This window comes from Eublepharis macularius, chromosome 6 (genome assembly GCF_028583425.1).
Source record: "Eublepharis macularius isolate TG4126 chromosome 6, MPM_Emac_v1.0, whole genome shotgun sequence".
Classification (NCBI taxonomy): Eukaryota; Metazoa; Chordata; class Lepidosauria; order Squamata; family Eublepharidae; genus Eublepharis; species Eublepharis macularius.
Window position 1 is genome coordinate 86,144,393 of NC_072795.1, and position 23,752 is coordinate 86,168,144.

Here is a 23,752-nt window from a genome sequence, read left to right on the forward strand (position 1 = left end):
AACTACATAATGTAGATTAGGCTGAAATGCGCTGGCATAATCAGCCTCCCCACTCCCATTAATTTTCATGGCAGAGTAGACAGTTGATGTGTAACATAAAATGATCTTACCTTATTGTATATTGAGGACAACATGTCCTATTCATAACGGGCTTGTAAACATATTTTCCACTCCTGAAAAAGTTTGTTTAAACAGCTTTTTATGAATTCTTAAAACAATGTTATTATGTAAAAACTAAAATTTTCAATCTGCTAAATGAAATATTCTCTAATTGACAAACACAGTTATATACCAGGTTGTCATAAAGGCATCTACATGGAAGTTCCACAGATTTTAGTAGAATTTACTTTTTTGTATGGCTATTTAGGATTGTAGCTGGAAACTAAAATCCTAAATGCAGTAGCATGCGGAAAAGTTCCATTCTACAGTCTGCTTGCAAATACATATTTATCAATTGCTGGTGATGAACACTACCAGTTACGCAGGGTTAAGCATGAGCAGGAAAAGAACAGAAAATAACTTTGCACTTATTTATCTACCATTCCAGTCAAAAGAGAACTTGAGTCTGTAAAAAAACAAATTAAAATCCCTTTAAGCACCAACAAATCCCTAAAAGGTGAAATTAACCATTTTGCTTAAGCTAAAATACTGATAAAGGCATCAGGCATTTCCTCTCCTCATAACCCCTCCACAAAGACAAGTCGCCCTTCCTGCTTTTATTGTAATTAAGGGCTGAATAAACACAGAAAATAAATGTGCATGAGCCAAACCAGGTTCCTCAACTGGAGTTTGAAGCTTAACTAGAGAGATGAAGAGCCCATTCTCTTCTCCAAAGCAAGTCGCCTTTCAGAGTTGCCATACACATTCAACTCAGATTTTATCTGCTTTCCAGGACACTGTGAACCACAAAATCTGAAATATCAGACCGTTTCATAGATCCAGAGGAGTTAGCCGTGTTAGTCTGTAGTAGCAAAATCAAAAACAGTCCAGTAGCACCTTTAAGACTAACCAATTTTATTGTAGCATAAGCTTTCGAGAACCACAGTTCTCTTCGTCAGATGCATGGAGGGCAGAAAGAAACTGGTCAAATATAGAGGAGGAGAGGGGAGGGGAGGAGGAGAGGAGGGATGTAAACAACTCCTTTGATATGGAGATGCAAACAGCTCCTTTTGATGTGGGGATCAGTTTGCTTATGTAAAGGTTCAAAGGAGTTTGCCGTGGTAGTCTGTAGTAGCAAAATCGTTTCAATTAGTTTGTCTCAAATTTGGAACTGCACTTCGAGCACTCGGTAGAGCAGTCCCTAAGATCGCTGGTTAAAAAGCAAAGCAAGAAAAGGTCTCTAAGACATCAGGAAGCTACTGCTCACTAGAGTAAATAGAACAGAGCTATATGAGTCAATTGATTAAGTGTAAGGCACGTCCATATGGTCTAAGGGCACAAATGTGGCAGTATCAAACTGTTCTACAGTTTACACCATTACATATCATTTGATGACAAGAATTTTGAAATAACAAGGACAGAGAAGCCAAGAAAGGGAGGCACTCTGCCAGGTTATTGGAAAGAAGTTTCATTTTCAGTTCCACCACAGCACAGCAGGACAACGCTAAGAGAAAAACGAAAGACAGCTATGAGATTTGGCAAAATACTATGACATTTAAATATTAAAATTTTGACATTTGAATACTGAATAAAATTAAGCTGACACAGTTCAGAAGACACTTCTTTGAGTTACCTTCGCCATCCTCTATCTATAAGATCTTGATAATCTTCAACAGTCATAGAATGAGCCCACATGCCTGGAACAAACATTCATATACAATAAAGTGAAATAAATCTCTCATTCAAATAATGATGATATTAAAAATAGTCTCTGTGGAAAGCTGTCAGGGTAATAAAAACAGCACTTCTTTGATACAAAAATTTTATAAATGGTATTGAAAACATATTAAAATCAAATCTTTTGTGATAAACATTGAAACCAGACCCTCAATAAATCCCTCACCATTTATCCTACTGTATTCCCCCCCCCACACACACACAATATAGTCAGAGACTAAACAATTACCAGGTCCACTGATCCTGCCCAGGAAAGCAGCAGCCTGCTTCATGGAACATCCCTACTAAACATGCTACTATGTACACCTAAAAAAATAAAGGTGCTCTACATCCTGACAAGTCTCTCAAGACATATTACATGGAGACACTCAAGTGCCTTACTTTCTGTGTGGTGTCTTATATTCAAGTGTACTCTGTCTCCCTAGCACTGCATGTGTATCCACAATGGGAGAACAATGTAAGTTCAGTTGAGCATCCCTGTATAAGATGTCTTGTGATGAGAGTCTCTCAGAGGAGCAACAGGATAGCCAGATGAGATCCTCAGCAGAGAAGAGGATTTTTCTTTAACACAGGCAGGTTCAGAAACTGCCCCCCTTTCCACTCCACCTCTCTCTTCCCTTTTAAGAAACTGCCACCCACAACAACACTATTCAGCACTACTATTCAACAACACTACTACCAATTTCTCTCCTAACCTACTGCTGTTTCCCAGTGACAGCACAGAGTTTTCTGGTTCAGTTAGCTAAACAAGTCATGAAATCTTGGGGTGGGGGAAAGAGTATAGAGAAAAGCAGGAGGCCTGATTATATCTGGACCAAGATTTTGTAAACAGCCTTCCACGTTAAATCTGGTTATGCTCAAAATTAGAACGAGGCTCTAGGTGAGCTTCTCTGCACCACCCGATCAAAACACAAGGTGCTCTGGTTAAGGAAGAAACAAACTGCAGTGTATGATCGGCATCTTCCCTAGTAGCAAAGCTACTATCTTACTCTAGTCTCTACTAGAGCTTACACTCCGATGAATGCAACGCGTGCCCACCCCTTCCAACGTGCTCGACGTTGCAGACTTGCACCCAACCTGGGAACCTGCTATGTGTGAGGGATGTGTGGTCCAAGCCGCCCACAAGTCAAATTCACCTGTGAGAAAGAGAGGCAAGGGTTGCCCACCGTCCAACCCTCGCCTCTCTTTGGCTTTTCCCCAGAGTTTAGCCGGCTGACTGGCTCCCCCCCTACGCGCTTGTCCAAAACAAGCGCCCGAAGCCTCCGCCCCATCGCGATCCCCACCGTAGGAGAGGTTGCCTGTATCGTTCTTGCAGTAGCCGCAGCGGTAGCCATCCTCGCCTCCAAAATACTCCACGATGCTGGGGGAGCTCCCCCCCATCGCCGCCATTTTTGCCGGCGGCCCTCACAGACCCTTCAGGGGCTCCCGGAAGAAGCAACAGCCTCCGCCGCCGCCATCTTAGCAAAGGGCAAGAGGCTGGACGGCGTCAGGAGGGCGCTACGGTTTCCCGGCTCTCGTTCCTGAGCGAGGCTACCGACCTTCGGGTTCTCCCTTTGTATGGAGGCGGCGATGGAAAGACATAGGAGACAATGCTAACGTCCGCACGCAGGCTTGCAGAGGTTTAAAACCATCGTGCCCTTTAACTTTTGGGGGGAACACAGCACAGTGCGAGTTAGAAAGGCGCCTCTACCCCACCCTCGAGTTGGCTGTGCTGGGTTTGCTGCAGCCGGAGCAAGTGTCTTTTGACACCTGAACGGAACCGGGGCGGGGGGGTTACTGGTCTGTAGCAGAACAGCAAGGGCTGGGTCCAGAGGCCGCGTTGAGACCAACAAGATCACTAGGGCTGATCTTCGGAGAGTCAAAGAAGGGAGGCGTCGAAGCAGGAGCTCTGGCTCCCCGCGGCTCATGCCCTGGAGATCCCGTTGGTCTCGAAGCTGCCCCTGGACTCGGATCCTGCTGAACGAAACGTGTTCCTCACGATATAAGAGGATTATTTGAAAGCCCCGTCAGTCAAAAACACCACCGATGGCCAAATTTTAGAGCGCCGACCAAATTTGCAGGCTTTGTTCCGTTTGTAGCGTTTCGAAAGCAGCCCTCCCCCTCCAGTTGGGCCTGGCGTTTGTACTCGTTATTTGGGGGGCGGGGAGAGGGGACTTTTTTTGGAACCTGCTTTTAACTCTTTTACTTCTGTTTTCTGCCCCACCATCAGCCCAGCTACCTTTTCGTTAAATTTTAAACCCCTGGAGCTCCATTCCAGTAGCCAGTGTGGAAGAGACTCAGCAAATTAGCAAAGTAAATTTTTTGCGTACAGGACACCTTTGTATTGTCGAAGGCTTTCACGGCCGGAGAACGATGGTTGTTGTGGGTTTTCCGGGCTGTATTGCCGTGGTCTTGGCATTGTAGTTCCTGACGTTTCGCCTGCAGCTGTGGCTGGCATCTTCAGAGGTGTAGCACCAAAAGACAGATCTCTGTGTCAGTGTTATTTTTTTCTACTTGAAATGCTTTTCCTTATGATGATTTGTAGCTGAGCTCTTAATTTTGAGTTATTTCACTGAGAGTTCAATTAGTACAATACATTTTGAAATCTATTCTATCTAAGTGCACCTTAGCATATTTTGTTTGCTATTTATTTATCATCCAAGGAGCTCGGGGTGGAGTATATCATTCTGGCCTCCTATGTTTTATTTTCACAACTTTGTGAGGTAGGTTAGACTGAGAGTCTCTCTACACAAGACATCTTACACAGGGATACGCAAATGACTCAGCATGACACTGAGAGATCTTTGTCTTTTGGTGCTACACCTCTGAAGATGCCAGCCACAGCTGCTGGCGAAACTTCACGAACTACAATGCCAAGACCACGGCAGTACAGCCCGGAAAACCCACAACAACCAAGGACACCTTTATTCCAAAGCAGGCAGAGAAAGGGGGCACAGCCCCACCCTAGTTTTCTTAAAGACGCTTTACTGTTCAATTCAGCTCAGGAATTCAAACGGGAACCGGAAATCAGAAACACGTGGAACGCTTCTTCCCCTAGGGAGACCGGTATCGCAAAGGGCACGAAGCAGGGACTCCGCCATTTTTACTGAGGTCAACCCACATTAAAGCTTTTAGGCCTTCCACTTACAGAACAAGGCGACCGACAGCGCCACCATCTTGAGTCCTGGCAAACGTGCTCCTCACGGGAAACGCAGGCTCCTCTTCTAATGAGGGTGTCTGAAGGGAGGGGGGAGCGTAAAAAATTGAGAGCCGAAGGGAAAGCTACCCCAGCGGGGGGCGTGGCCCTTGCTCAGCGTCGAGCTAAGAGGTTTTGCTGCCGTCAAGAACAGCGTTATTTAACTGCTCCCCCCAACAGAAAGCGTTATTTCACTGCCCCCCCCCCGTTAACTTACCGTGGGATACTTTCCCCTGATCAGCGTGACAGTAGCCACATCGGTAGCCCGTCGTCTTCCCTCTATATTCGACAATGGAGTACATGGTGCCCAGCAGCCTCCCCTCTCCCCCAGGCTGCCTCTGCCGCGGGGGATTAGTCCCCAGGAGAATCCGCCGGGCGGTGGCCGCCTTCACTTTGCAAGCCCGCTCAGGTCCGGTAGACTCGCAAGGCGAAGCCCTTCTTCTTCCACCGGCCCTTGGCAACCGTTTCGCCCACGCTGGAAGCCGCCCAGTTCCTTTCGGGCGAAGAGTCGCGCAAAGCAGCGCCGGCCGCTACTTCTGCGGAGCATCGCCCTCGCGATTCGGGAGACGCGCGGTTCGCAGGGCGAGAGGAAGCCTCGCCTGCCCCTCGTTAAAGGGACCACTCGGGCAGCCCTTCGCTAAACGCAGTCCTGGAGCCTACTTTGAAGCTCACATGTTCTTGCAATTTTTTAAAAAGGTTTAACCTAAAACAATCGTCAGCAAATGTTTCCGGAAACAAAATTCTTTCTTCTGAAGGGGAATGGAATTTAACAGTACACAGGTCACTGTTATCGGAGCATGCTGGAAAGACAGAAGTTCGGGAAACTTTACTGAACATCCGTAACTGGGAAATCAAGGAGAGCAAACATTGTGATTAAACACAAATACAGCAGCAGATTAACCGTTCACTAAAGATGCTCCTACTGTCCCAGGTAAATGGTTACCTGGTAAAATCTGTAAGTCCTTTCCCCATAGTTTTTGCCTAGAACTTAAGCTATTACATTAGCATGGACATCAAGGATATTTGCAAGGCATTAGCAAATTTATCACTCTCTGTGTAGTTACACATCAGTCAAGAGGTTCTGCATTCAAGTGTCTTATCACAACCTGATTCAAAGGTACAACTGTTTTTTCCTTCATTTATATGCCACTTCTCTCCCCAGTGGGGACCCAAAGCAACTTGCAGTCCATTTTATTCTCACACCAGTCCTGTGAGGTTAGGCTGAGAATGCGTGCCTGGCCCAAGGTAACCCAAATCCTAGACTTCCATGGCAGTCTCCCAGATTCTAGACTTATATTCTCACCACACCACACTGGATCCTAATTATGTTACTTAGCAATCTACTACATCGAAAAAATGTTTTACTCAGGTACTTGGAATAGGCAACATTTTTGTCCTATGTGCAAAAAGTTTACCTGCAGCCAAAAACGAGTGAAGAAATGATGGCTGTTGTTGGCCAAACACAAGTTGAGCATCACTTCCAGCACAAAGCCTTAACCAGGACCTGTCACCTGAATGGGTCTGATATATGACACATTCATTGCTTTCTTAGTTGGAACCAACCCCAGCGTTGCAGGCTCCATGGGCAGAGTTAGCCCTACATGCCAAGCAAAATAGTGTTATATAATAAGAGTCTCACAGAACAAAGACTATGATTTAACAGAACACCGTGAAAGCTAACTGCAAACAGTCAAGGAATTGTCAGAAATATTTAATGCAATGTATATATATTTTAGTAAAGTGCAAGGAAGAATAAATACATTTGTTTTATTTATTTGATTTATATCCCGCCCTCCCCACGAATCAGCTCATATTTTATGTATGATTTTTGTACAATAATTTCGTAAGTCACAATACTCAATTCCACAAATCTCATTTACAATAGAAAATAGAGTTATCTTCTAAAACACATTTTACCCTAGCATCCATTGTGCTGGGGCGTGGGTAAAAAAGATGCTTTCTCTGCCAAGGAGGTACCTTTCCCAGGGGCCCATTCAATCTTCTTGAAACCTGGGGGGTGTTGCCTCTAGTGGACTAAGTACCCAGCAATTTGGTGACTTATACAAAAACACCTCCCAACACCCTGGATAAGTTTCCCCATAGGGAATAATGGCATTGAATATGTTCTGGACCCAGAATAAAACCTGGATCTGAATTCCAAAGGTGCCTGCTGGTTCAGAAATGTTAGAGATCCCTGGTCTATACATTTGTAATCAAATGCCACCATTTTCACAGGAGTTACAATTTATATAGGAATGTCAGTTAAGACAAATGTCAGGTAAGAGGAAACATTTCTTCTGCCTACTGTCATCAAGAGATCTACTAAGTCCTTCTCAGCTATGTGGAAGGGTAGGTTTTTTAAAAAAAACAACAACCCTATATCTGTGAAGCTTGTGTCATTTTACTGCTCTCCACTCTTGAGGTGCTGGTAAGGCAAGATGTAACTCCCTGCTCCTTTAAAAAACAGGAAAAACTGACTAGTCCTTTGAAAAATCAGAATGAAGGCCACAAAGTCACCAAAACAAAGAACAAAGAGAACTTCCCCATAAGTTTACAGCAATTCCATTTTGTTGCTTGCAATAAATGGAAGTGCATTCACAATAGATGAAAACAAATGCAGTGACTCAATGTAACAGACTACTGAAATAGTGTAATGAGAAACACGTCTTCATCTAACTGTTTGATCTTACAATGTGGGGAAATATTTAGTTCAATTTTAAACAAACCCATGCTTTTCTCCACCTCTTCTGTCTCACACATGTCGTCTCGTAGAACTCAAAAGATGATGTACCAAAGCATAAAAACACAGACTTCTGATTCACCCCAAAGATATGAGTTCTTTTACTGATTTCACAGTTGCTTTAATTCACAAAAAATGTAAGAGCGCCATTCTAAACTGGGAAAACGATATTTAATAGGAAGAAACACCACAAACACATTCAGTAATATAAAAATAACTTTAATTTCTAACAAGTTGTTATGGTACATAGTTTAGGCTGTAAATAAGCCAAAAACAGAATCAAGAACAAGGTATAAAAATAATACATCCTATTTTATTAAAAGAAATCATCAGAGGGGGACACAAACATGTCACTTGTTCGAGCCAAATACAGTGCTGCTTGAACAAGAAGGATTAGTTTCCATGGGCAAAAATTTCAAAAGGAAACTGCCTAGGAAACTGGCCTTCATGGTACTTTGGAATATCTGTACAAGGGGAAAATATACTTTGTTTCATCTTCAGTAACCTGAAAAAAGTTGAAAAATAACCTCTGAATAGCATTGGGATTAGCATCTCAAAGGCACCTTTCAGAATTATTCCCATCCTACGTTGTTGCTTGTGTAGCTGGCGGAATCATAGGCTGAGAGATTTCAAAAGTCTTCACAATATTCTGATGAGGGACAAAAATGGTTCTAATATTAATTGAATTTAAAATTTATGCCAACTAAGAGAATAAAGTATTTTCCTTTGTTCCAGCATGGACTACCTGTATTAGAACTTTGAACACAGAACTTTTCTTCCAACATACGTCTCAGATTAATAAAAGTGCTAAATCTTATCACCATCTACTCATTAAGGCATCTTTATTCAGAGTAATGGATAGCATAATGCAAAATTCTGATCAGTTTAATGTGGAATTATGTTTTCTGTAAGTAACTGTTACCACTTTATTTCATAAGCTTAAAAGAAAAGGAGCAGGATTAAGAGAAACGGAAACAAGTCTCTGAAATTTTATTATAAGCAAGAATTGCCTATACCCATTTTGCAAAGACCTACACTTCACAACTTTTAATCATGTGTATGTTAGAATCTCCATTTAACACACCTGAGGTGCTTTACAACAGTAATGTAAAAACAGTTTAAAAGCAGCAGTAAGTAAAAATCTTACTGAAAAAAACAAAAAGGAGGCAATAAATTTCATATTAGCATCTGAGGCCCTAAACTATGATCCACTAAAATTATGATAGAATACAAGTGAGTATTTATGATGCTAAAAGATTCTTATCTATTTTTATAGCAATAGGGAAAAAATCCTGTCAGGACGGAATAGAGTACCCAAACATGAATCTGTTTTACATTAAATCACAACAATGCCTACTCTGTCAGTAGCTTCCCCAGAGTCTCAGGTAGAGGTCTTGCACATCATTTACCACCTTTTAGCTGGAGATGCCATAGACAGAATCTGGGACCTTCTGCATATCAAGCAAATGCTCTACCAGTGAATCAAAATGCCACCCCCCAAATAAATACAAGAGTTGAATTAAAAAGATGTTCCAGGCTACAAAAAGAGAAGTAGAGCAAGTTATACCAATCAGCACAACAAAACACTTGTCTAAAACATGACTGTGGATATTATTCCAGTTATGGTACCACCACTGAAAAAGGCTCCATTTCGAGGCTTACTTCTGAAGGTGGGAGCATCCAAAACAGATCCACTGATGCAGATCTTTACTGATAGGCGGGCTTGTACAATTAGTACTGCCATTTGGTCAGCACTCCGGAATAAGTGCAGAACCTAGATCACTGCAGTTAAAGGGAAAGGAAGAAAATTTCCACTATACCTGCCATTCTTTATAGCTCATTGATATGACTGCTTGTTTCCGTGCTTGAGTATCCTGATTGTTTTCACCTTCCTCTGGATTTAAAGGTTCTATCAACACATCATATATTTTTTAAAAAAACTTGTTAAGTTTTTCAGAAATAAAAAGCAAGTATTTAAGACAGATATATACATAAGCTTTATCTGATACTATGGCAATCAAATAAATCAAATATTAGCTTTTCTTAAAGAATTCTTAAATGTGAATTTACCTATTATGGGAAGCTTGTACTGGTCTAGCTTGATTCTCGCAAGCCCATCCTAAAATAAACAGATCTCAGTTTATCATTAAGCCAGTAAGAATGACCAAAACATATCTATATGGCGTACAAGAATCAAATTTGGCCATGTTTAAATGGAATAAAACAATATTTTTATTTTACAATAATAAAGTGTAACAGTCTCCTGTTTTTTAACAAGAGAATAAACTCAAACCACATTTACTATTATTTTGAAGCCTTAATTTCTAAGCCTACTCCATGAGTGGTAAAAGGCAGAATTAAAGAGCTGATTTTGGCTTATACATAGTAGACTTAGGAACCAGTATTGTGTATTCCTTGTTCCCACTCACCTCACCCCACTATAATCAACCCAAGTCAAAATGAAACTGGATACAGTCCTAAATTTGCTTTGGGAACTCTGATTAGAGGCAGGTATTCACAGCATGATTTGAAAACAGCCAATTTTCAAATATTAATTTTTTAAAAAGGATAGAAGTTTATTTATTGGAAGAAGCTCATAATCCTGTGGCCTGCTTTTTTAATATTAGTTTTTAATTTTAAATGTACATCAGACCAAAATGTTCTTTAAAGTTTATCAGTGATAACACATAGGTACTGGGTTCCAAAGCTGTGAGCTGGCAAATTACATGTGTGGAATTATTACTCAGCAAGAGAATTAGCTAACTAGGAATGCTCAAGGTAAGAAAATGCAAGTTTTGTCTTCTTGACACCATTGCCTCCGAGAAAATTAAAAGTTAGCCATGAAAAATGAACTTATTTTGCTTTTTAAATGACAAACAATAACACTGCAAAAAATTAATGCTCACCCTTATTAAGAAGGATACGTGAAACATATTTTCCACTGTACGAGCAAAAGAGTCTGGATCAGTCACAAACTCAAGGAAGGATATTGGATCATTAGCTACAGAAATAAGAAAATGAGGTGAAAGAACATGCTGCTGCTAGTATTTATGTCCCTTTTGCTCTTTCTTTAACATGCTGCCACACTTTAAAAAGAAATCTCTCTTAACTTTAAGGTATTTGCTGCTTACTATTGCCTATTTTTATTTGGAGGATGGAACCAAACTGATTTACACAACAAGAGGGGACTGCAAATAGGGTTCTCATTGCAATCCCAGGGTGATGACAGAGCTGAGTGATGCCTCGCATACAAGGATTTTGAAGGGAGCAGGTTGATCATCACCAGAAACAGATGGAGCCAAAGCATGTTGATGGGCAATGAGCTATCCTAGCAGCAGGAAGCGTAAGCAGCTTGTTCCTCCCCATTTCACAGACACTGAGAAATATACTGGAGGTGAACATAGCACTCCTTGAACATTTTGCTCAGCTTGATGGTTTTTTAAAACACAGAGCTTTAGGTGTTCTCTACTTTACCCAAGCTTTTACCTTGAGAACACATCCCCTTTTGTGTTTGTGTGACCTTTATATTACTGCCTCCCTGACTCCCTCAAAAGGTTTTCACTGCCACCAAAGGCTTTGCCTTAGACCTCCTCAGTTTAACTGGGAATGCAGGAGGGCTTGTTATAGATGATAGTTTGATAGAATGGTCAGCATTTGAGGGTGGTTGTGAGGTTAAAAAAGGATTTTTTCATAAACAAAAGTAGAATTTATTTATAGTAACATGAGCATGATGGTTGCAGAGTTTTCCAGATTTTAGCCAGAAAAAATACTTTCCTCTAAAATACACACGGTTCAAGCTCCACACAGGTTCTCTGACTTAACTAGAATAACCTCTCTCTCTAAGATATACAGAGGGTGACTGAAAAACATTCCCTCAGCACTAAAAACTGCAGCTCACTCCACCACCTAAGGCACAGCTACTGTCCAATCAGATTTCACTCCACTCACCCATCCAGCCTCCCCCCTTCTTTCCTCAGAGGTCTACATTTAAACTCACAACAATTTAAAAATCCCACATTAGGAAGCAGAAATAAAGTACTCAATTATATGCAAAACATTATAACTCCCTACAGCCACTGCTGGCCTTTGCAGTCATTTCAGTTTAATGCTGTTCCTTCATTCTACAATGGGGTAAGGAACAATCCCCACCCCCACCCACCCAATTACAAGCTTTAAGATAGGAGCAAGTAATGCTCAAATTCAATTTTTGCATTAGTAATGTTTTACTTGCATACTTACGATCATCTCTAAAAAAGGACAGTAAGATTCCTAAGATCCTCTCTACTTCTTTTTCTGTGGCTTCTTGATGAGACTCTTCCATCTTTTTCAGCTAAAAATACAGTTAAATTAAGCGATCGTTCACACAAGTACATTATGCTGTATGGGTGCACTGCTCAGTTAAATGGGCCACAATAAACCTTGGCTGAAACTAAGCAGCCTCCACTCCAATGTATTTAATATCAGGCACCCAAATATGACATCAAGATGCCTTGACCAGGGAGACTACCACAAACCCAGAAGACCTCCTCTCAGGTCAAGCCAAGCCACTGCAGAGACCCTGGAAGGCACGGCATCCAAGCCAGCTTCACCAGAGGTAGAGTAGGCTGTCTGGCTTAAAGTGCTGGGAAAGCAAACCACAAGTACCCTTCATGATGTGTGTTTTGTGTCTGAGTTCAAACAGTATTTTTCCATAAGAATATTCTTTGCTTGTTCCGGGAAAACACAATTTTGCAAGAAAACACAAAATTTTCCTTCTTGAGGGGGAAAACCACAAAATTTAAGGGTTTCTGAAATAATACAGCCAATATTTAATGGAGGCTTCAACCTTGGATCCACTAAACCATGAAAAAAATTAGTTCATGAAACTGGTCTCTTCCTCTTATTTCCTGCACCCCACAGGGATGCAGGGACTCTTCAGGAGTAGTGTGGATGCAGTGTTGGGAGAACTGTAGCCCAAGAGGAAGTCAACAGAAATTACTTTTCTCATGGGAACTTACAGGGAAGCTGCCACAGAGCTTTCAGACTCAAACTCATATACAGCCCAATTTGAAGAATTTTTTCCTGTGTTGATTTAGCAGGCATTTTGCACATATTACAAGCTATTTTTCAAAACTGTATAGTGACAGAGGGATACTAGATACATTAGAAACATTTGTTATAAAGAATACACTATAATAAATCCTACATATAATATCCATGTAGGAGAATTTACATTACATCCTGCTCCAACAAAGCAGATTTGTGCATGAAAAGTCTTCTAAATTCATACTGGATCCTACACTTGTTAAAGGAAACTGTCATGGACATACATTTCTAGGTGCACTGAGATCAGAACAATTTAAATTCACAAGAACTGTAATAGAATACAATTTAATGCATCACCCCTTCCACCTCACACTACCTGTGCAGGCATTGCCCTTCTTTCAGCTGGCCCTGCCCTCTTCTGTTGCCTCTCAATTCGTGGTCTTTGAACAGGAGGATCAGCAGTAAAAGTTCCCAACCTAAACCAAGGAAAACAATGTGGCTCCCATATGCAACACTTCAAATTTCAAATAATTTAAAGACCTAATGTAAAACTAGCATTTAGCATTCTTGTAAGGAGGCCTAGGAAAATTTCCAGATACTTGATCACATGAGCGTCAAAAAGTAAGAGGCCAGACCTAAGTTAAATGTTTTCAAAGCTCATACAAGACTGGCTGCTAAAAATCAGGTTTGTACTTTATTTACCAGAAAGAAAATGACCCTGAATGGAAGATAACACCCTTAAGAGATCATACACACAAACAATGTATTACTGGGCATAACTGTAACATGTATGCAAATATAAGATGACCCCTCTTCATTTCTGGATAGCATACCTGGGAGAAAAACCTAATCCTGCATTTGAATAAATACTGTAATTCACTACTACATGATCAGGAGTGGATCATGTGTTCCTGTAAATAGAGAAAAACCCACATCCCAAAGTTCTGTGTTTACACTTCAAACACTGCGTGCCTAGCTGCTCCATCTCCTCCTACACTGACTCTCATCTTGTATCTAGCATTAACACACTACTAGGATCCGAGTATAGTTGGAAGACCGGTGGTGTAGCAACATTAGTGACCTCAAGCAATAATAATAAAATAAAATACTGGAAATCCACAAGACTCCCCTTGTGCACACAAGCATGTGCACAGACAGAGCTCACTGCTTTCTATCCCTTTTCCTACCCATAGTGCCTGGCAATCCCACAATCTCACAAGCTTAGAGAGGTCTTGTCACTTTATTCTGCTTGGGGGGATTAATCCTTGGCAAAGACCCCTCAGGAAAGACAGAGAGGAAACCAGAGATAGAGGGCCCTTACTTCCCCAGCCTCTCTGGGGCCCATTTATTGCTTGTCCCTGAACAATAGTCCACCAGGCAGCCACCATTTGTCACTCTGAGATCTGAGGCAGAGGCTGATATATGTATTTCTGCCTCTCTCTGTCACCCACACACTCCTCACTCAGTTAAACATGCAGCCTGTCTCACTTGAGAGCTAGCCTTCTCATAACCCAATCCTTTTACACACAAGCTCTCTTAAATGTCAAATTCTAATTTTATGTGAGGAAAACAGAAGGGAAGGTAGATGCAATTACTTGCAAGACAGAAATAAAGAGAACAGAAGGATTTCATACAAACATAAAGAAAAACAGATCAAGCAACGCAAAAAGCTAACACAACTGGAATATGCTGATACCCCAGTTCACTGGCTTACAGATCCTGAGCCATGTCAGCCTGACATGGGCCTCTCCCTCATAAGATTTCTTCTCTTGCTTGCTCCTGGGAGAGGCAAATGTAACTCTCACTTCAGAGTTTTATCATTTTTTCTGTAATCACTTCCCCTTACAGGGAGATATGTTCTTTTCCTACTCTAGATGCTCATAAGCAAGTCAAGTAATCCCTCTTCAAGGAGGAACTCTATCCCTTTCTGTGGGGCTTTGTTATTGACTGGCCTGTTCCCACTCTTGTAGGCAGCTTAATTAACACAGGGAAACATGGGGACCAGGATGGGACTCATGACAATGACAATCCTCAATATATATTTTTTAATGTTTTGGCATTTTTCTGTAAACCTGGGCTTCCAACTATGCTTATTTTTAATTTGTACTCTGGGGACAGGTTTGGCATTATATATAAAATGTTTCTAGTTGTGGCTTGAAGATGTGCTATTTTACCAATACTTAAAAGATGTTTCAAACTTACATGAAGTGGAAAGTAGGTGTTCTTCGAAAGTACTTTTTAGCTTCTTCACCAAGTTTATGCCAAGCATTGCTAGGCAAAAATCCACTGGCAAGCTGTTCATTGTCACTATCACTTTCATCCCCTTCTAGACGATTTAAACCCATAAATGATAACTGTAGAAGAAATATATCAGTATCAATTTCCATTTGTCACCATGAAATACAAGTGTCCTCCTAGAAAGCAGGTGTGTGAAAGGAGTGTCAGGCTAAATACCAACATCCTAAAGGTATTTTCCATACTCCACCAAACAGAACTAAGGAGAGATGCAAACAAATTAAAAGTTAATTTTAATTCATTCTTTTCTGCCCCATTTCAAAAGTAACTAATGCTCAGTTCCACAGACATTTCTGGCATCAAAAATGTGCTTGATGAGAGAATTTTGAATCCACACCCTTATAGTATGTTACCTATTTTATTTGGCTCTACTGCACCACAAATGTACCAGGCAACCAATGATGTAACACCAAAAGTTACATGACAGTCTGCTTACCCTGTAATAAAAAATTCTATCTGATGTACCAGTATAGTTTATACACAATTTATCTTATTCTTATACAAGTTAAGCCACTGTACTGTAGCCTAATTGATCAAAACTGGCAGTTAGATTTTACACAAGTGCAGTAAACTATGGAATAAATATGTTATTGGGCACAGACCTAAGGATTCCTAAGAATCAGTTTTGACTTAATGTCAGAAACAGTTTCCAGCTCTTGCTGTAGGTTACTAAAAAGGAATACTATGCTGTAGGTTACTAAAAAGGAAAAGTTATTATGTAACAAGCTCCTATTGAAGAACTCTTAAGCACAACATATTTATATTTACCAAATAACTAATTTCTGCAAACTTACTAAATCTTCAGCAAAAGCAGATGGATCAAATACAGTCATGTCTGAGTGTAACTGGCTTGCTTTTTCCTTTCCTAGATTTGACGCCAAAACTAGGAACTGAGCATCCAGAGCAGCCTCCCTGGCCCGAGACACTGTTATAAAAGAAAATTGATATTTGGCTAGTGTCAGATGCAGCTGAAATACTTTTTCATTACTACCACTTCCTGAAGACTGCTTGCAGTTCCCCAGCACTCAAGAGCTTATGTCCTGAAGCAGATACTTCAAACATTAAATGAAATCTACTAGAACAATAAATTCCAGTTTCTTGTGTAAGCATCAAGTTTCTCAGAAAGTTACACTACTGGAAATTTATCTTTTGGCCACTTTTGTGCAATTATGCAAATAGAATAAATGAGATGATTCAGCATACCAGTGGCAAGTGTACAAGTAATGTTAAGGTTAAATTTAAATGTAACATTAAGGTACCTTTAATTTAATGCAAATGCTTTGGGTGGAAACAGAAGTTGTGTGGGTCCTTGGTTCTCTCTGCCTTGCAACATGCAATATTTGGACAACTCTAACCTAATTAACAGGATTGCAATAAACCACTTTGACATCTACAGCACTCCTCCTTCCCCATTTGTTAGCTGGTTATAATTTATTTCTCCCTAGTGGAGGAAACATTTGCAAACAATGCTTTCAATCTTTAAAAACTTCTTTTAAAACCCTAACTTCTCCTGAGCTTAACCTTCCTAAGATCTGTCAGAACTTTTGTCTTCACCTCTACAGAAATATATTGTTACAACAATAAAAATGGAGCAGCAGCCACTGTTGTCACTTAAGGCAGCAACTTTATGAACATACTGAACAAAAAGATCCTTCCAGGAAAATTATGGAGAAGATGACCTTTGTCCATCAACACACTTTGGGAGCCCACCCTGTTTCCAGAGACTGTATATTTCATTATGCTATAATTGATTTAGGAACTAGAGAGTGACCTGAGTCACTGCTGGCAAGTTCTGTGTGTATGTGCCTGGAACTCATGTAGAGATTAAGAGTGCCAGACTAGGAACTGAAAAATAACCCCAAGGTCCTGGAAGAAAGGCAAATGTGAGAAAGAGCTTCAAATATGGGGAGGAGAGGGGCACCTTTCAGGAACATCTGTGCTTTGAAATATAGAAGTAACAGGGTTACTTTAATTGTATCTGTGAAACAAAGTCTGCAAGGTCTAAAATTACTTAAGCACACCGGATCAGGTTCGATATAATAACTATGTTCATATGCCCATGTATGATAAAAAGCTAACTTTTCTGTGTTTTTATTTCAAACACACAGTAAATACAGGCAACAATAATGCTGAACAGCCTGGACACATTACCTCCAATGAACAGTTTGTTAGCATCTTCTAGAGCTTCTGTCAGTTTATCATTTCTAGTACTCAGCATCATCTCACGATTCTCTGCAACAAAAAATATAGTATGTACCTTGAAAGAAAAAAACCAAAAGAGCAATATCAATTTCAAAAGTAGGTGACTTCTTCACTTCACTTCTTGAGTTCCTTGAAATCATTATGAGGTAATGGCTGGGGAAGGGGGAGATTAGGCCGGTTTGATTTTCTTTTTGACAAGGATGTGTGGCTACCTAGAACAATGAAACACAAATAAGATACAGCAGGAAAACAGCTTAACCTCAACCTATAGGTAAAACAAAAACACTTGAGAAGATTTGTGCTGGCTATATGTCCATATAATCTGAATGAGAACGCAAATTAAAAAGCCAGAAACAGTTGGCACTGTTTCCCTTTAGTTAACCTCCACTGCAAGATAACTGAAGGGAAGAAAGGTTTGGAAAATATTAAATATCACCATCCTGTTTACAAAAAAACACTACTGTAAATAGGGCAAACTAACCGCCATAAACTGAAAACAGGCAGCACAGAGGAACTCTGCTCCCCATAATCAGTATCTAATAGTAAAGGGTTTTGCAACACATTTACTTTGGCGGGAGAAGAAGGGTTTTATTTCCAGCCCTTGCGACAGACCACTCCCATCACTTCCAGGCCCCGCGGAGTTTACTTTCTCCCTCCGTTCCTCCCGCGATCTGGGGAGACACTCACTCTGAACGACGGTGATCAGCTCCCGGTACTGCTGACGGAGCAGCCGCCGCCGGGTGGTCTCGTCTCCATCGTCCCTGTCGCCTTCCCCCGCGCCCGCTTCTTCCTCGCCGTTTCTTTCAGCCCCGTCGTCCCCACCGCGATTCTGCCCAAACGAAGATCGCCCAGCCCGGCTGTAGCGAGGCCCGGCGGAAGAGCGGCGACCTCGCGAGCGCCGGTCTGAGCCTCCGCTGCCTCCAGCCTCCTCCATAACTCCGCTGTTAAACTCCTGTCAAGCAGCCTCTTCCTTCCCGCTCTACTGAACCCTGACGACACAAACCAACAGAGCACCTATCGCGAGGGTTGACAGGAACGAAGACGGCTACCAGCAGGCCCAAACCAAAACGCGAAGATCGAAGGCGGCGTCAATAGTTTTTTCCGCCGTCCAAGAGCAAAGGGGATGACGTCAGCTTCTGTTTCTTGTCGCTGGGCTGATGTTTTCTGGAGGGAAGTGGTTCGGTTTTAATCCCCGCGTGTTGGTCTAGAAAGTTAATACGCGAAGTTCTTTTTATGGGGTGCAAAAAGAAAAGGGGGGGGGGGAGACACTGGCTGAAAAACCCAAACAGCAGTAGTTGCAGGGATAGTTTCTGACACCGTGTAAACATTTCATTCGTTTTTCTCCGCTTCTATTTCAAAGCATTCTTCGAACCACTGCGGTCTTGAGTACGGAAATAGTATAATTCAACTTGAGATGCATATGTAACACCAGAAATTAGTCCGAACACTATTTCTCACTATTTCTGTTAAGTACTTAAGATGATTGAACAGAAAATACATCCAATAAGTAAGAGAGACTTCTCCACATTCTTGTTCGGAACAGGACAAAGGTCTTATATCCAGTGATGAGTATGTGTGAAGGAGAGCGGAGCATTCTCTTCTAAACACAGTAGGGGTGTTTAGATCAATAAATTAAAGGGGTGATTCAAGGAAATAAATGACCGCACCTTGTAGTTTGTAAACAAATATAAAACTGCTTCAAAAAGAAAACATTCAAAGTACTGTGTTTTTCAACTGCTATAGCACAGTGGTTAGTAGTTCAGCTGTGAATCAGCATTGGACTGATTCAAATCCCACTGCTGCCATGACCTCACTAGGTGGCTTTAGGTATATTCTTGCATGGTTCATCCTGCTGCTTCTACTGTTGATGCTTTGTTTCTCTGGTTTGGGCATGCAAGGAAATTAGCAGTTTCCTCAGTCAAGCTCTAGGTAAGGGCAGGGACGGATGGAGGGGGCGGGGGGTTGCCTGCCCCTGGTACTGCCAAAGAGGGGGTGCAGGGTGCGGCTGCCTGCCGTCCGGGATCGCACCGTGGCTTGCCACGTGGGAGGCTGAGCGCAGGGTAGGGAGACCCTGGCTTGCCATGCACACAGGACCTCCCAGCCCTGCGCTCAGCCACCAGCACGGCAAGCCAGCTGTCCCAGCGCACGCCCTCACCACTGCCGCCAGCTCCATGGCTCACCATGTGCTGGGGTGGCCAGCTTGCTGCGCGGGTGGCACGGCAGTGGGGCACGTGAACCGTGTGGAGGGCCTCCTAGCCCTGCGCTTAGCCGGCCGCGCGGCAAGCCAGCTGCCCCAGCACACGGTGAGCCGTGGAGCTGGCAGTGGCGAGGGCGTGCTGGGGGCAGCTGGCTTGCTGTGCAGGTGGCTGAGCGCAGGGCTGGGAGGTCCTGTGCTTGCGGCAAACCAGCCGGTCGCCCCAGCACACGCCCGTGCTGCCGCCAGCTCCACAGCTCACCGGGCGTTGGGGTGGCCGGCTTGCCGCACAAGCGGACATGCCTCCCGCCCCGCATGATAACATCACGGAAGTGATGTTATCACGCAGTGCCAGGAGTGCTGCGTGCACACGCAGAGCACCCGGGCACGGTTTGCACCGGGTGCCCGCACGCCTAGATCCGGCACTGGGTAAGGGTCCCCAACGTCGTGCCCATGAGCACCATTGCTTCCACTGACACCTTTCCTGGTGCCTGCCAATTGTTTTTAGAAAGAGGATGGAACCATGTGGGGCTTTTGCCAAGCATTGTTTCTAATTGGTCATTGGACATTTGATTGGCTGTGCAGATTATTAAAAATATTGCTTTGGCAGAAGCTGCTTCCATAGCACAAGGCTCTTCGCTGTGTGACGGAATGTAAGCTGTAGTGGTCATTTTGTATTTGGCTACACCTCCTGCAACAGCTGTTTTGTAGCTGCATTAGGGTTCCCAGGTGCCCACTTCGCCACGTTGGCAGGCACCCCAAGAACACATGTGGAAGTATCACCTTATCAAATAATCAGGGAGAGAGATGTTTCACTTTTCAATATAAGACTGAAGTCAGCAGTACAGAGAATTCCATAGTACTTTTTTACATGTTGGATTAAGAAATAAAACATTCGCACCAAGCTTGCAGCACCTGCAAGGGTATGTTTTGTGTGCATTTCCTTTAGGCTGGTTTCTCATCCAGGGACTGAGATTTCTTCTAGTGAACTGACGTGTTGCAGCCTGGAGCTTCTGGGGTCAGATTCCTTACACTTCACTGCTAGGCATAGTGTTCTCAAACCTAAGCCAATTCACATTAATAGAACAGTTTCATGTGATGCAGGGAGAAGAGGGGATCCATACACAGAGAAGGGCTAAAAGGCAGTGAAGGATGTTGTAAGATCTGGGGAAGATTTCATTTTTGAAAAAAATTCTAGGTAAGTAAAGCTGAAATCCTACTTTCATGTATGTTCTTGACAACTTAAAAGTTTAGAAGTGTCTGTTAGCCAGGCTTTTCAAAGCATTACAGAAAATGATACTGATACCTTTATTGTTTCATAGCTCACATAACTTGAAGAATAGTTAGAGAAGTTTCTTTTTCTAACATTTTATGTATATGTCCAACTTCAGTTGGAATGGAGAAATGAGGCCAGCTTAAGTGCTACAAGAGAACTTTATAAATACTGCCAGTTATAATTGGGAGTTTTCTTACATAGTTGTTCTTTTTAAGATGCCAGAATTTAAGTTCTCATTTGTTAACTTGAAAGTGACATGGCATCATTACAAAAGGACTACATTTCTCATAATGGAGCCTCCCACTTGCATTAATTCAGGTCACAGGAAGAAATGGAGATTCAGTTACCGCAAGTTAATAAAAGAATCATTTTTCATCTGTACTAACCAGATACTAAATTGTAATCAGATTATAATAGAATAGGTTATTTTGAATTACTTTGTATAACTTATCGGGGGCTATAAATATATCCAGGCCTTGTATATTGAACTTCAGAGTGCTGAAAGAACCCTGGCAAGGTCATTTGGTCTCATTTTTCATGAATTCTATTTTGTATTTGGAACTGATAGAGTGGATGAGTTGCTCATGTAAATGAGATACTGATAGAGCACCAGCAGGGTATCGTAGTGGTTACTGAGTTGAACTGGGCTTTGAAAGACCCCGATTCAGATCTCCATTCTGCCATGGAAGCTCACTGGGTGATCATGGGCCAGCCACTCTCTCTCAGCATAGCCTATTTTACTGAGTCATTGTGAGGATAAAATGGAGGAAGGGAGAACAATCTTATAAGGCACTTTGAGTCTCCAGAGGAGAGGAGAGTGAGATATAAAGTCGGTCATTCTCTCTCGCTCTGTGTGTATATGTGTGTGTGTGTGTGTGTGTGTGTGTGCGCGCGCGCACACACACACACACACACACACACATAAAGATGGCGCAGTGAAAACTGAAATAAATCAGAGACCAAACATCCAAGGCAAATCTTCATTGCTTGTCAGAAGAATTAGGTAAGATGGAGAGAAGAAAATATGAAGAGTGAGATTCTAAAAATGAAAATTCAATTAAAGTTGAAATAATAATAACATTTGATTTATATACTGCCCTGCAGGACAACTTAATGGTTTACAAAGTATGCTATTATTATTTCCACAATAAACACCCTGTGAGGCGGGTGGGGCTGAGAGAGCTCTAGAGAGCTGTGACTAGCCCAAGGTCACCCAGCCAGCTTCACGTGGAGGAGTGGAAATCAAACCTGGCTCTCCAGATTAGAGTCCCGCGCTCTTAACCAGTTTATCCTACACTAGGCAACTTATTCAGGATACAAGGTCAGAGACATGAAATTATCATTTATATATAATTTTATTATTCACAATACATCCTGGTGATCATACATGATATACCAACATAGGATACGGTTGCAGTTGATGTTCATCAGGTCAGTGATGAATCAAGGCATTTGTGATACTTGGTATTATGGATATTCAGGTCAAAATATACCAAAATGGTATCGAGATTCAGTTTGATTAACAAATCTGGAATATATTCAGCCATTGTTCCCTTTGGGAGAACCTATCTAGGGGATAGGGGGAGGCTTTTTTCAAGCAAACTTTACCAAAATTGCAGGGAACCTAGTTGTTGTGACTGTCCACTAAAGACCACCCAAGTTTCAAGAAGATTGGACTCGGGTCCAATTCTAGGAGCCCCTGATCAAGCTGCCCACACCACTGCATTGTTCTGGGGAGGGGGGTGGGGATCAAGTTGTCGTTCAGGCAAAAACATACAGGGGTAAGGCAGCACTGGTCAAAGGCACAATCTCAATGCAAACTGAACCAAGGAAGTTCAACAGAACCAACATCAAACCAGAGAATCCCAGCAGACCCAAAGTGAAACAAAGGACACGGTTGAAAGCCCAACAGAACCAGTGTCACTCACAGAACCCAGGGCTCATGACATCACATAAAAGAACCAAGTTCCAACACCTTATTCAGCCACACAGCAGCAGAACCATAACCCTATACAAGCACTCAGCCCCTGCAATAGCAAGCAAACACAGCTGTTGTAACCTTACATTACCTAGAGCAAGCAACAAGCTACTAATACTCAGAAAAAACACAACAACCTAAAATGAAAGCCCTAAAACTCCTCTTACCACAGTAATAAAGCAACCCCCTCCAGAAAAGCAGAAAACAAGAAAGGAACACACACACCCCACCCACACAAGAACAGTCAGATTCTTAAAACAGCTAACAGCAAACCACAGCACCACCCACAACAAAAACAATTATTTATCAAAATTAACCTTTAGTTAACAAAAAGTTTGTCTCTTTTCTCCTTACTCAAACCCCTCCCCAACTGCACAAAAGGCCAATCCCCTCCCCCCACACACAAAAACAGGAAAAAATGATCCTAAGACTCCCAAACCAGATAATGGACTTCCTCAGGCAGGCAGTTCCTTCCTCCCCTCACTAAGGTAGCAGTAATTCAGCAGGTAGTGCTTACTCCAAAAGCCAGAGAGCAGGCCAGGTTCAGCAAGCACTCACAGCACAGCCTCTCTAATCTCCAGAAATATCCTACAAAATGGAGTCTCCTCTGAGCCAGGCCTGCTTTTTTTTGTCCTTACAGAATTTGAAAAAGATTCTCTCCCATAAAAGAATCTCTGATTGGCCAGATAACTTCAGCTCCTACACCCATTGGTCACTCACTCAGTTCCCCTCCCTCCTGCCTCACTCTCCCATCCCCTGTGGGGAAAAAAGCCCAAGAAAGCCCAGGAAAAGGGTGGTGGTGCCCAGAAAAGCCTGGGAAAGTGTGTGTGTGGAGGGGGGGGGGGACAATTTGGGAGCTGTGTTTGCTGGATAATCCTGAATATATTTTGGATATTCAGCATTCAAGTATTCAAGATCCCAAATATATCCAGGATTCTCTCATTTGATTTGGTATAGTTGGATAAAGCTAAATCCACGTATATCTGGCTACTAGTAATAATACTGAAACACACAGCTCTATTATCCTCACT

At 42.2% G+C, this 23,752-nt stretch overlaps 3 protein-coding genes across 13 annotated transcripts in view; 1 reads left to right on the forward strand and 2 right to left on the reverse strand.

The window, feature by feature from the left end:
• The window catches only part of ATE1 (arginyltransferase 1), a 114,549-nt gene extending 108,753 nt beyond the window's left edge, over positions 1-5,796 (reverse strand). For 4 of the 7 annotated variants that reach the window (XM_054983028.1, XM_054983029.1, XM_054983032.1 and 1 more), the window contains exons 1-3: positions 3,120-3,701; positions 1,733-1,796; positions 111-173 (exon numbers count right to left, since the gene is read on the reverse strand). In XM_054983028.1, coding sequence (XP_054839003.1) covers positions 111-173; positions 1,733-1,796; positions 3,120-3,225 — 233 coding nt within the window. In that variant the 5' untranslated portion in view covers positions 3,226-3,701. Of the gene's footprint in view, positions 1-110; positions 174-1,732; positions 1,797-3,119; positions 3,702-4,963; positions 5,053-5,228 lie in introns of those variants that run through there. The other 3 variants (XM_054983030.1, XM_054983034.1, XM_054983031.1) reach the window with 2 other exon arrangements.
• Positions 5,797-7,997: 2,201 nt separating this feature from the next.
• On the reverse strand, positions 7,998-18,261 carry NSMCE4A (NSE4 homolog A, SMC5-SMC6 complex component). The gene is made up of 10 exons (XM_054982085.1): positions 17,961-18,261; positions 17,223-17,303; positions 15,866-15,996; positions 14,979-15,130; positions 13,153-13,252; positions 11,991-12,081; positions 10,658-10,752; positions 9,822-9,870; positions 9,572-9,660; positions 7,998-8,400 (listed from the first exon to the last, which is right to left on the reverse strand). Exons 1-10 carry the CDS (start codon positions 18,205-18,207, stop codon positions 8,335-8,337), a joined length of 1,101 nt encoding a protein of 366 aa, XP_054838060.1. The 5' UTR covers positions 18,208-18,261; the 3' UTR covers positions 7,998-8,334.
• Positions 18,262-20,576: 2,315 nt separating this feature from the next.
• The window catches only part of TACC2 (transforming acidic coiled-coil containing protein 2), a 190,057-nt gene continuing 186,881 nt past the window's right edge, over positions 20,577-23,752 (forward strand). The window contains exon 1 of one of the 5 annotated variants that reach the window (XM_054982166.1): positions 20,577-20,665. The gene's annotated coding sequence lies outside the window, so the exon portion shown is untranslated. The remainder of the gene's footprint in view (positions 20,666-23,752) is intronic. The other 4 variants (XM_054982163.1, XM_054982159.1, XM_054982164.1 and 1 more) reach the window with 4 other exon arrangements.